This window comes from Monoraphidium neglectum (genome assembly GCF_000611645.1).
Source record: "Monoraphidium neglectum strain SAG 48.87 unplaced genomic scaffold scaffold00608, whole genome shotgun sequence".
NCBI classification, from domain to species: Eukaryota; Viridiplantae; Chlorophyta; class Chlorophyceae; order Sphaeropleales; family Selenastraceae; genus Monoraphidium; species Monoraphidium neglectum.
Window position 1 is genome coordinate 5,419 of NW_014013020.1, and position 12,623 is coordinate 18,041.

Genomic DNA, 12,623 nt, shown 5'->3' on the forward strand with positions numbered 1-12,623 from the left:
GAGGCAGTGCACAGGTAATTGCCTGGCCTTGTGTGCGCGTAGCTGTAGGGCCTGACTTGATGGCTTGTACCTCCTTTAAAAGCACGCTGTCGTGCTCTCACAAGGGCCCACGACAGCTGACACGCGCGACATTGCTTGGCAGCTTCCGCGAGGTAGCCGGCAGGAAGCCGACACACAGACGCACGGTCCTGCTCACAAAAGCGTGATCCCTTCACTGTGCCGCCTCAATATCCCCACGTCTCGGGAAAAGACGCACTGCCAGGGTGCGAGCACCTCGACCAGACTTCCGCCCTCTGGGCCACTGTCGCATCCTCCTTGCACGACACATGCGTGGAGCTACAGGTAACCACCAGGTTAGTTGCGAGCTTTGAGTTTGGTTGCGGCGGGGGTGATGTAGATGGTGAGCAGGTGGTCGGCGCGGCAGGAGGCACATTGTCTGCCACCCCGGCACTTGGTAGGTATAGTGCAGAAGTGTTCAAGCTCCATTGATATGAGGCGAATTGATTGCTGCTGCTTGCTGCAGGCCATGAGGACAACACGCACCGAGGACAGCATTACAGTGAGTACGACACAACGCCGCCGAAGAGCTGGCCCAGCTTGAGGATTCGGATGGCCCCCGAAAGCGCAGCAACGTGCAGCAGCAGCTGCAGTGGCAGCACTGCAGCCGCAGCTGGCAGCACTGCCGCCGCAGGTGCCAACATTGCAAAGGAGTCAATGCAACGCTCAGGTGCGATTGGGTTTTGCACACTGCCTTACACACGTGCAGGACATGCTCAGCCACAAACTGTTGCTCGGCAAGATCTACAACTCCAGGCCGCTGCCAGTGTCTTGTGAACAAGGAGAAGTCAGCTGCAGCAATTGCGGCCTGCAACCTTTGCTTAGTGTGTGCGGTTGCTTGGCTGGCCTCATGCTGCCATCTGCCCTGTGCTCCTGACCAAGCATATTAACGACCATTCTCCCTTTTGTGGTTGCTCACAGGTGACTTGCAGCCGCCCATGCGGTACATGCCACAGCATCCTCTGAGAGCTGCAGTGGCTGCGGCGGCTTCTGCTCCCGCTGCTGCTGTAAGAGCAGCTGCAGCTGCTGGTACTGCTGTAATAGCTGCTGCAAAAGCTGGTGCTACTGCTGCAATAACTGCTCTCACCTCTGCTGCTGCTGCGACTGCTGCTGCGGCTGCTCCGCGGCAAGCGCAGCAGCAGCAGGAGCAGCAGCAGCTTGCGTTGTTGCTGCAGCAGCTGCTGCTGCAGCAGCAGGAGCAGCAGAAGCAGCAGCGAGAACAGCACCACGAACATCTGCGCGAGCAGAAGCGCCTGCTGGAGCAGCAGCAGCTGCTGCTGGAGCAGCAGCAGCAGCAGCAGCAGCAGCAGCAGCAGCAGCAGCAGCAGCAGCAGCTGCTGCAGCAGATTTGGCAGGCTGTGCAAGTGGCAGCTCCTCGCAGCGCCACACTAGCAGCTTCGACTGCCGATGCAGGCAGGCTGTCGGATGTCAGGCGGGCGCTGCAGTGCTCCGTGCGGCTTGTTTGTGATGAGGTCTGCGTGCGCACAGCTGACGGCTCCAGGGTTCCGCCCATCCAGCAGCTCCTCTCTCGAGATGTGGACAGCGGCCACTTCGTTTGGTAGGTTGTGTTTGTGGGCTGATGAGACCAACACAGCTGCGCAGGCACTCAAGCAAGCTTGCTTAAGCTTGCGTGTTCTGCATCACCGCTCCATAACGCTGCGGCTGCGACAATTTTGTGCCGGACCGATTGCGCCGGACCGATTGCGTAAACATCATTTGACAACTTGCCATGCTTGCAGGCAAGCAGGCGTGGTTGAGCCCCAACACCGGGTAGCATACCTGAGGCACATGAAGGCCAGGCTCATGGCCAAATTCCGTCAGAACCACAATGCCGACCTACCCGACGAAGTGGAGTGGACTGATGCTACCAGCACACTGCTCAAGTAGGTTTCAACAACATGGTCCTGGCACCGTCACTTCAGAAAGGGCCAGCAAGTTCTACATATGCATGACACTGTGCTCCACCCCCCCACCCTCCCACCCCCGCACCAGGTACACACCACAGGGCTGTGCGTTCCCCATTTCCTCCAAGAACGACGAGGTCATGGCGGCGCATTGCTTTATTCCTGAAGCTGGTTTGGTTGGACTCGAGGTCAAGAAGCAGTTGAACCCCAAGGTAGGTGACTATAACGGTGTTGTTGTTGTTGTTGTTGTTGATGATGATGATGATGATGATGATAATGATGATGATATCCTGCTGTGCACACTGATATGCAACGAGCGTTAGCCCAACGCGTGGCAACGCGTGCCCACTTCCTCTTCAGGCCATCAGGCAGGCCGAGGTGGAATTTTACGTGTGGGACTACCATTCCAGCTTCCCCTTCTGCCAGATCGTAACGGATTTTGGCAGGGGGGGCGTGGCCTTCTACTACCAAGGCACAGATGCGGATGGCTCCAGGGTGGTCTGCCAGCATGTCTTTTGCACGATGGACAAGCTGTACGACTTCATAGCAGCGCTGATCCATGGACTGCCCCAGCACGTACTGAGCTCGACCCCAAGCGCCGAGGTGACAACGGCTTGCACGCTCGATTGACCAACTGCCATGCACGTGCCCAGCCATCCTTCTTTGCTTGTAGACACTCACAGGCCAGGGACCGATTGCACACGTCACACAAAGTCTTGCATGGATTGCCATGGCAGGGGCGCGTGCGTACGATGACATTTGATACTGGTGAACGGTGCGCAGCATGCGCCCCTGCCCCTTCAGCAACTGATACGTGCTTGTGCTTGCACGCGCCTAATGGTGGTATGTGCTGCCCTGCCCACGACATCGCTTGTGCAGGGTGTGCTGTTTCCTGCGGAGCTGTCTACGCCAAAGCGCATGAGGCTGCAGCCCCTTGTACCGCTCCGCCAGCCAACGGTCTTTGTGCTCGATCCCAATGTTGATGGTCCATCTGGGGGCGACGGGGCGTCCGGCAGTGGTGCTGATGACACTGCTGGGGGTGCCGGTGGAGCTGCGGGGTCGACCTCGAGGGCTGGGATCGGCGCTGCAGGAGGCGGCAGGCTGGGGTACGTCATGTCTGGAGGCGTTGCAGCCGGCACCGAGGGGGCCACGCACCATGGGCTGCATGCTGGGGCGCCAGGCCCTGATTATGCTAAAGCGATGCGGATTCTTTACGACATGCAGCAGGGCAGCGACGTGGCTTGCTTGCAGGACTTGGAAGATTTCGACTGACCTGTCGGCTGTTGTGTATGTCTGAAGGCCTTGGTCGAGGATCATCCACATTGTTGCAAGTTCAGATTGTTGATGGTAATTCTGCTGCTGCGGCTGCTGCTGCGGCTGCGGCTGCTGCTGCGGCTGCTGCTGCCGCTGCTCGTCAAGTGCGTGAGTTTTTCCGGGCGATGGTTTTTGAGGCTCGCGAGTGCTGGGGCGGCTTGTGTAGATGTATTGCCTGTGCAAGGAGTCAGCGCATTGCGTGCCTGATCATCAGTAACTGTTTTCCGTAAAGATGGCTTGAGACTGCCAACCCAGCGGCTGTGTTCTCGTGTCTCTTCAACCTCAAACGTATTGCCTTTTTAGGAGGCATGGACCAGTCCACAGGCGCCTTGCTCTGCCGGTGCAGATGGAATTGCATGTTCTGCAGTCCACCAGCTGCGCTCCGCACGGCCGTGTGCCTGGACACTTATTTCATTCTTGGTGCTGCACAACGCGTTGCGTGGTTGCTCCACGCGCCATAAACCCAAGTAAGGTTCCACATGTAAAGGGGAACGTTGGCAGGATGCTTTGCACAAAGTCAAACATGTCATAGTGCCGGATGTTGCCCACGCAAGCCGCGGCAGTTCGCTTGAATGCTGAAAAGCGCCAACCTGCACGCTGCTGCTGGGCGAAATGTACTTGCCGCAATCTTTCAACGTGAGAGCGGTTGTGGACTGCTCGCATCAAGGGCCTGTCCAGTCGTTGGCCAGCATCGAAATGCAAGGGGCCTGCAACAAAGCAAGGCAACAGCTATACTCCATGCATGCGTGAAGCAGCAGGGACGCTGCCCTGTTGTTGCTGCCACAACTCACCGCGCGCTGCATCAACTTGTTGCTCACGCGGCCCCATGAAGAAAAGCGGCGCGTACTTTGAACACACTCTGTTCAAGTATATGGCACTCCACACGATGTTGCCTCATGCAAGAATGTTGACGCAAAACTCCGTTGGAATTTTTTAGCGGCCTTGCGCAAGACGGCCCAGCTATGCCAACATCCTGCTGGGGTCCGTCTTGCTCGGAGGCGTCACTGGTCAACCCCTGCAGGCGGCGCTTACTTACTTGCAGCGCCTGGCGCAGTACTCAGTGCTCCCTGCTGCTCAACCCAGTCCCATGCATCCGTTCCCTTCCCCAGCAGACTCTCAACCATCAACAGCAGTCCGTCTCACAGCGCTCGCGAGGCGCAGTGGCTGAGAGCAGCGATATGTGCTGGGCACGGGGCCGAGGTCAGATATCCGCCACTCTGAGGACGATCTTGCCGCGCGCGTGTCCGCCCTCCGAGTGCGCGTGAGCCTCCGCAACCTATGGGCAGCAAGGGGCGCGGTAGCGTGTGCATCTACAAGAGGCCACCAAACCAACAGTCCTGCTTTTTTGACGGCAAAAGAATGCAAGCCCAGGTTCTCACTTGCCTGCCAAAAACGGCAAACCACGCTCCCCCCGTTGCACATCCCTGCAGCCCAGGTTTGGTCCGGGTGTCCCCAGGAAACATGGCCCCACCACCTGCTCCAGGGACAGCACCCTGTCGATGAGGGGCTTCACCTTGCCCTCCGCCATCAGGGCGGCCACCTGGCGTTGTTTGGGGGTAAAATCTGGGCTGGTGGGTAGCTCGTGTGGGCGCAGATTTTGTTACGGACGGTCAGGTAAATCGTGTAACGTGTCGGGTGGCGGGGATGGAGGAAGCAGTGGGGAAGGGGGCGTGCGGGGTCTCGAAAGTGCACCAGCAAAGTTGGGCGGGTCAGGTGTCCCAGGATAAATAAAGGTCAGTGTGACAGGGAGCTCACACCCGACCTTGTGCGCAGCGACTCAGAGGCACAACACTTGCCGGCGGCCGCAGACCACCACGAAAGCCGCCGGCCACCCCGCCGCCGCGCACCCGCCCGCTGCAGCGCACCCACCTGCTGCAGGCCCCTCGACGCCTGGGGCCGCATCACCAGCAGCTCGTAGCTTGGGCCCCAGCCCAGCGCCGACAGCAGGGTGCCCTTGGCCACGCAGTACACTGTTGCAGCCAGCCCCCGCGCGACGCCATATCTACAGCCATGGCAGCGGCAGCAGCCGCGGCAAACGCAAGGGGGTGGGGGGTGGGAACGCACAGCGCACACTTCAGACAGAGTTGGTGGTCGTGGGTTTGTGTGCGCGCAGCCGTGGGGCCGTAGACCTGCCGTCTTTGGCTCATCGCCCTTCAGGATGTTTGCATCGCCACCTGCAGCATTGGTGCGGCCGGCACAGCAGGCGGCGGCCTTGCGCTGCATCGCAAAACCGGCATCACACGTGTGCGCGCCCTGTTTTCATTGTCCAATGGCGACAGCATGAAATGAATGGCGCAGCGGCTCACTTCTTGATCCAGCCATGCGCGAGGACATTCACATAGTGGCCGCGCCGCTCGCCCTGCAGGGGTGTGAGCGCCCATGCACTTGCAACGGCCTCGCGCGAGCTCTGCCGGTGATGACACTGCCATGCATGTAGGCCGGGCGCTCATGCAAGCAGCTGCGTGTCAGCGACACATATCGAATTGCCGTCTGCATTGGGCAACATCCTTGTGAAGCGAAGAAAGGCCATGCACGCGTGCAACGGCCTCGAAGCTTCCCACCTTGCCGCCCTTCTTGAGTAGCTTCACGCCCCTGGTCTCGTAGTCGCCCCCGATAAGGTCAACGATGATGTCATACGGCCCCGGGGCGACGTCATCAAACCTGTCCTTGGTGTAGTCGACTGCCACGTCAGCGCCCAGGGTCTGGGTCACCAGGGCCACGTTGGAGGGGCCGCAGGTGGCGGTGACGCGCGCACCCAGCGCCTTGGCAATCTGGGCGTGGTGGGTTGCATGATGTGTTTGCACGCGTGCGTGTTTTATGTGTGTGCTTGTGTGCGAATGTGTGCGAATGTGGGTAGCAGGGGTCCTTGCAAAAGTTGGATGTCAGTCCTGACGGTGTCAGCGAGGACGCTTCGCACGCACTAACAGACGGCCATCAGGCGTTGTTGCTGACAAGCGGCACCCCTTGATACCGTAATGGAATCGCGGAGCCCCGTCTCGCCCCCCCCTTCCGTCCTCAAGGCGAGATCACCTGGATGGCGAAGCTGCCCACGCCGCCCGATCCCGCGTGCACCAGCACCGCCTTGCCCTCCAGCGGCATGCGCGCCTCCAGCGCCTGCCACGCCGTCATGGCGGCCAGGGGCACGGCGGCCGCCTCCTCGTAGCCAATCCCATCCGGGATCTTTTCAAGGGTATCTTGGGGCGCGGATACAAACTCCGCATAGGTGCCGTAGGTCACGTTGAACACCTGCTGCCCCGTGCAGCCGAAGACGCGGTCACCCTTTTTGAAGGGGCTGCCCTCGTCAGCCTCCAGAACGACGCCCGCCACGTCGCCGCCGGGGATCTGTTGGCGTAAAGATGGAATCGGGCTTTGGGCATGCGCTCAAGCCAGAGGCGGTGTATGCTACACAGCAGCCTGTCACTGGGGAAAGGTTCAAGCCTGCAGAAAGGGGTTAAAACCAATGAGCCTCGCCGATCGAGCACTCCCCTGGTGGGAGCGGGCTGCGCGTCGAGCAGCAGCTCGTGACTTACTCGAGTGTGTTCCCGCTGCGCACCTTTGGGAACGTCACCACCGCGCGTGGCACCTGCTTCCCCTCTCGCATCTGGTGTCACGCGCGAGCATGTAATGGGAATGACAGGGGTAACATGCTGGGCGGATGCATGCGTGCGTGCGTCGTGGTGCCTTTCGAAAGTTCTGCAAAGAACTGCATACAGCAGTTGTGTGGCACGCAACTCTGAGCGGGCGGCTGCACCCCAGCCCTGTGGCACTGCACTGCCAGTTGCCTGTCAGTAGGGGAAGCCCAGGGTGTGGTGAGGTGGTGCCCTCTGCTCGCCTCAATAATAAACTAGTGCCGCACCACAGCCACAACCATGCTCCAACGCACACGTGCACATGCACACACACACACACACACGCACACGCACATACACACACGCGCACGTACACAGGCATGCTCGCACCCGCACACGCACACATGCGCGTGCACATGCACATGACGAAATGCCCGCATGTATTAGTGCGCATGCCAGCGCACGTGCACTTGCACACTGGAACACCATACCTTGACATCAATTGGGTTGACTGATGCCGCCGCCACCTGTATGAGCACCTCACCAGCCTTGCGCTGGGGCTTCGGAAAATCCGCCTCCACCTGGGGGGGCAACACATGCGTGGGCAACACAGCGATGCCGGGCACAGGAGTTGGCAGGGGCCGCCCCGGCCGGCGCGCTCGCAGCTCCCCAGGAACGCGGCGGCCGCGGCTGGTTGAGGCTGCAGCCGCGGGGGAGCTGTAGGCCGCTGCGCAGGCGCCCGACTGCTGCTGCAGCAGGGCCTCGACTGGTGCTGCCGCTACCGCTGCTGCTGCACCGGTACGTGCTGCACGCTTTGGCACGTCTCCCCTGAGAGGTGCCTCGTTGCCATACGGTACTGTCCGCGCAGCGCCGCCAGCAAATACGCCATGCACGGCTTGAGCGGTGCCAGCAGCTCCCCCCTGATCCCGCTGGTGTCGTCTTGCCAGCCCTACCTTCAAAACGTCCGGCGGGCCTTGCGCCCGCATAACAGCCGCGCGCATGTTGACAGCCAGCGCAGGGTACCGGTAGGATCGACGAAGCTGGCTTTACGCCACCGCTGATGAGGATGATGCGTTGCGGCAGAGACGGGCTCACGGCGCTGCGAGTGGCGTGTTCGCGGGGCAGGAGCAGGTTGCGGATTGATCATGCAAGTCCCAAATCAAATTGACATCCCCAAATTCACACATGGTAAAAGATGAACCGTTGAGGCGGTCGGTTGACAGGTGAGAGGTGACACGGCTCGTCCTGCGCTTGAAGCAGCGCAGGTGATCAGGTCACTCCCGCTGATTTTATTGGAATACCCAGTTCAAACAAGTCGGTATCACACCCAGATCAGGACACCTTCTCAATAGTTCAATTTCATGCAGATACTCGCGTGCCATTAAGAATTATGAAGGCTGCCGTGCTTACAGCACAAGGACCGCCCAGCGTCCTTCAGGTGCGCGTTGTCTTGTCCCTGTCAGAGCCACTCACAGCCCCCAGGCGGCGTCTCAAACCTGACATGTGTGCTCTGCAGCAGCACTGCTACCCCGAATGCACTCGCGGCGACGAGGAAGCACGCCTTGCAGCGAAGTTCGCCAGTTTTTGATGACTTGTGAACAGTAGGAAGGACTTTCATGGCACCGCGCGGTGTGAGTCCGAACATACGGAACGCCACTCACCCGCGTCTGCCAGCCCCCACCCCTCAACCCCTCAGATTCAGCAGGGCTACCCGCCGCCGCAGCGCCGGCCTGGGGAGGTCCTGGTGCGCGTGGCGGCGGCATCAGTCAACCCTGTAGACGTGAAGACGCGATCCGGGGTTGTGCCGCGCCTCGTCACCGCCATCCCGCGGGTGGGTGGGACGGCCCTTGCATGGGGCCGCGTCTTGGAGGGGGGGCGGAGTGTGTTCTGTGCTCCAAGGCTGAATGCCGCGACACTGCCCCACTGCTACAGCACGCATGCTGAATGCAGCTGAACAGCCGAGCGCGCATGTGAGACGCAACCTGTCCCACAAAGTGTGCGTTTCAAGAACCCCGCCTGCCGCCGCACGCCTCAGATCCTGGGATCTGACGTGGCGGGCGTGGTCGAGGCAGCGGATGAGGGCAGCCCCTTCAGAAAGGGCGACCGCGTCTTCGGCTGCACAGGGCAGCACATATTCAATTCCAGATACGGCACCTATGCAGAGCTAGTCAGCGCCAGCGAAGACGCTTTTGAAAAGATCCCGGACGGCGTGGGCTACGAGGAGGCTGCCGCCGTGCCCCTGGCCGCCATGACGGCGTGGCAGGCGCTGGAGGCGCGCATGCCGCTGGAGGGCAAGGCGGTGCTGGTGCACGCGGGGTCGGGCGGCGTGGGCACCTTCGCCATTCAGGTGATCCCGCCTTAAGAGGGGCGAGGGGGGGGGAGGGCGCGAGGCCACATTCAACATCGCTGATACCAGCGTTGGCTTGAAAGGCCACCCCCTGCCTAGCTTTGCATCACACATCCTGCCCAGTCCTATCTTTCGCAACAACGTCTTGCGCTCAATGTGCCGGTGGCCTCGCTCTCCGGAGCCCCCACCACTCACCCCGCCCGCCCACCAGATTGCCAAGGCGCTGGGTGCGCGCGTCACCGCCACCTGCGGCCCCTCCAACGTGGCCTTGGTGACCCAGACCCTGGGCGCTGACGTGGCAGTCGACTACACCAAGGACAGGTTTGATGACGTCGCCCCGGGGCCGTATGACGTCATCGTGGACCTCATCGGGGGCGACTACGAGACCAGGGGCGTGAAGCTGCTCAAAAGAAGAGGGAAGGTGCGACCATCATGTGTACGCCGCGGCGGTGCATGTCAGGCGTTGTGAAGCGTTGTGTGTGGCGCCTGCAAAACGCCAAGTCTCAGCCTAGTGCCGCGACACCCTGGACGCCGCGCCGCGCGCTGCTGCGCCCTGCAACACGCACGCATTCCTCGGTCCCCGAGGTGTGCCCCGCAATCTATCTGGCTCGTGCGACGCACCACGCTCCGCTCTCCGCCTGCCCGCCGCCCCACAGGGCGAGCCTGGGGGCCACTACACCAACCTGCTGACCCACGGCTGGAACAAGAAGTGAGCGCCGCGCTCCACCCCCACACGCATTCCCACAACCCATACACGCACGACCTGACAGAACTTGCCCTCTTGTTTCGCTGATCATATACGGGTGGCACGGAAGCTGCATCCCTTTTGGTCGGCCGCGCTTTAAGCGAGGTGCCCCGGAAGCTGCGCCCCTGGTCACCCTGCAGGGCTGGGGGGCGAGGTGATCCACCAGGACCGGCTCGTCAGCGCCACCGGCCCGGCGGCTCCCTTCACGAAGCGGCAGCAAGGCTCCGCTCAGCTGCGCCGGCCCGCCTCGTGAGCGCCTGCCGCGCTCGTCGATGCCGCCCCCGCCCGTCTCGCCCCCTCCCCCCCAGGTACGGCCCCGGCCTGGGTGGCGCCATCACGCTGCTGAGCGCAGCCAGGGGCACCCTGCTGTCTGCGCTGGGGCTGGGCCCAAGCTACGAGCTGGTGACCATCCAGGCCAAGGCGTCCCGCGGGCTGCAGCAGGTGAGGGGCCGTTTTCCCAGGGTGGGCCGGGTCAACGCATCCGCGTCCGCACCCTGCTGGGCCGCACGCCGTATTCCAGGTGTCTGAGTTTCTGTGCAGCATCTGGGTTTGCGACAGTGTTTGCCTGGCCCCGGCTGCTCGGCAGCGGTTTGCCACGCATAAGGCCTAGGCGTTGCAGAGCAAAGCCCTGCTGGCAGCGGTTGGACTGGCTGCCCCAGTCGGATCCGTTGAACCATTGAGGGTTAATGACAAATGTGACATCACCAGCCTTGCCCTTGCTTGAAACTCTTTTCTAGGTGGCCGCCCTGATGGCGGAGGGCAAGGTGAAGCCCCTCATCGACAGGGTGCTGCCCCTGGAGCAGGTGTGTGTGTGTGTGTGGGGGGGGGGTGTTTTCCTGGGGAACCCGGGACCAAACCTGGGCTGCAGGGGTGTGCAACAGGGGAGCGTGGTTTGCCGTTTTTGGCAGGCAAGTGAAAACCTGGGCTTGCATTCATTTGCCGTCAATAAGACAGGACTGTAGGTTTGGTGGCCTCTTGTAAATGCACACGCCACTGCGCCCCGTCCCGCCCGCAGGTGGCGGAGGCTCACGCGCACTCGGAGGGCGGACACGCGCGCGGCAAGATCGTCCTCAGGGTGGCGGAGCTGTGATCCAATTTTGCACTTTGTAGACAGGTTGTACAGTATGTGTGGAGCCCATACTACGGGCTGTCGCTTAGTGATTCATGCATCCATGCATGATGTTTGAGGCGTGTGAGCGGTGTGGTCCTGGCGGTCAAGGCATGGTGTCCAGCGGGCTGCGCTGCAATCAAAAGCGTGGCTGGTGGGAGCGACCTGCACCGGCATCACGTTGCTAACATTACCGCGGGTGAGGTATGCGTTTGTGCGGTGGTGTCGTTACTTCATCAAGGCAAGAGGGTTGATCATTGTGGCGCATTGAATTGCTCGAGACGATATGACTGCCCAGGTGGAATAGTAATTGAGCTGAAGCAACAACAACAAATTCCACTTGGTATCAATGATCTTTTAGCACAACCGTTTGTCAGATACCGAGGGTCAAAAGGCAACCGAGGGAGGGAATAGCACGCTTGATTCAGCGCGCCCTCGAGCCAGTGTCTCAAAAAAGGCACAACCGCCGGCCCTGGCACACGGCCGGGTGGCCAGCCACCGGCCGCCAGCAAAAACCCCGTCGCCCCCCGCTCAGTCGCAGGGCCCCAACGCGTCGCCGCACGCGTCGGCCAGGAGCAGGTGCAGGCTGCTGTCGTTGAAGGCGGAAGTCACGTGGAAGCCGCAGTCGGGGACCGGCAGCTCGGCCACCGCGCCTGCGCTTGTCAGCAGTAGGAAACAGCATGGTTGTGGACAGTGTGTGGTACAGATACAGGTAGACATCATGATATATTTTAAGAGGAAATACGAGCAGCCATGCCAGGGCCTGACCAGCATTGCCAAGGGCGGGGCGCAGGCCGCGCATACGCATCGGAATCATAGCGCCAAGTGGGAGAGAAAAAAAGTCATGCAGGGGTGAGGCCGCCGGCCAGATCGTAGCCCCTCTTCGCTCCCCCGCCCCTTGGCCGCGCCCCCGCCAGCGCGGACCCACCCGCCTCCACGAGTCGCAGCAGCCGCCCCGGCCGCGCGCCGCCCGGCTTCGCGCCCGCCGCTGCCCAGCGCTCCCTGTACAAATCAAAGCTGTTGCCCAGGACAGCCAGGTGTGGCAGGCGGCCCGCGCGCCAGTTGGCGGCCAGCAGGCTGTCGCAGAGCGCGGCCTGCGTGAGGGAGGCGAGGGGCCGCTTGACAGGCAGCTTTGCAGCCGGGGGCCGGCGCCCTGCTTCGCTTGAGCTGCGCAAGCGGTGGGCGCGGGGCCGATGGCTGGGGCGTCTGGGGCGAGGGCGCGCCGTGCGGCGCTGAGGGGTTGCGGCTCAAAAGGGCTGGGTCCATTTCGGATGCAAGAAACCGCTTGAAATTGAATTCGCAGGCTCCGTTTCAAAATGCAGGTGTCCGTTTGAAAGACGATCAGAGGGCCCTGTGTCGGCTCACCTCGCAGTGGGGTAAGTAGAACAGCGTCTGTTCCTCTGCCACGCGGGCGCCGCCCTCGTTGGTGGCGATGACCTGGCAGCCCAACGCCGCGATGAGGGCGGCGTCTGTCGCGGAGAACGCAGGGTCGAAGAGCTGCGGCGGCGAGGAGAGGCCGGGCAGGAGGTCCCGCAGCAGCAGCGCCAGCGCCAGCTGGCGGGCGCGGCGGGGTTTTGGG

At 61.7% G+C, this 12,623-nt stretch overlaps 4 protein-coding genes across 4 annotated transcripts in view; 1 reads left to right on the top strand and 3 right to left on the bottom strand.

The window, feature by feature from the left end:
* Positions 1–554: 554 nt before the first annotated feature.
* Positions 555–1,862, bottom strand: MNEG_4396 (hypothetical protein; the record flags this gene model as incomplete). Its single annotated transcript, XM_014047125.1, has 3 exons — positions 555–679; positions 1,145–1,413; positions 1,837–1,862. The coding sequence occupies 3 exons, from the start codon at positions 1,860–1,862 to the stop codon at positions 555–557; spliced, it is 420 nt and encodes a 139-aa protein (XP_013902579.1).
* Positions 1,863–4,476: 2,614 nt separating this feature from the next.
* MNEG_4397 (NADPH2:quinone reductase) lies at positions 4,477–7,845 on the bottom strand (the record flags this gene model as incomplete). The annotated part of the gene is made up of 9 exons (XM_014047126.1): positions 4,477–4,551; positions 4,747–4,815; positions 5,145–5,277; positions 5,582–5,634; positions 5,837–6,046; positions 6,306–6,617; positions 6,829–6,876; positions 7,336–7,425; positions 7,798–7,845. The coding sequence occupies 9 exons, from the start codon at positions 7,843–7,845 to the stop codon at positions 4,477–4,479; spliced, it is 1,038 nt and encodes a 345-aa protein (XP_013902580.1).
* A 389-nt stretch (positions 7,846–8,234) lies between these two features.
* Positions 8,235–11,026, top strand: MNEG_4398 (NADPH2:quinone reductase; the record flags this gene model as incomplete). The annotated part of the gene is made up of 8 exons (XM_014047127.1): positions 8,235–8,282; positions 8,541–8,675; positions 8,880–9,191; positions 9,403–9,612; positions 9,848–9,900; positions 10,245–10,377; positions 10,674–10,739; positions 10,952–11,026. 8 exons carry the CDS (start codon positions 8,235–8,237, stop codon positions 11,024–11,026), a joined length of 1,032 nt encoding a protein of 343 aa, XP_013902581.1.
* Positions 11,027–11,575: 549 nt separating this feature from the next.
* The window catches only part of MNEG_4399 (Protein SENSITIVITY TO RED LIGHT REDUCED 1), a gene marked incomplete at both ends in the record, with an annotated part of 1,946 nt that continues 898 nt past the window's right edge, over positions 11,576–12,623 (bottom strand). Inside the window, 3 exons of the mRNA XM_014047128.1 lie at positions 11,576–11,697; positions 11,973–12,138; positions 12,410–12,541. Coding sequence (XP_013902582.1) covers positions 11,576–11,697; positions 11,973–12,138; positions 12,410–12,541 — 420 coding nt within the window. The remainder of the gene's footprint in view (positions 11,698–11,972; positions 12,139–12,409; positions 12,542–12,623) is intronic.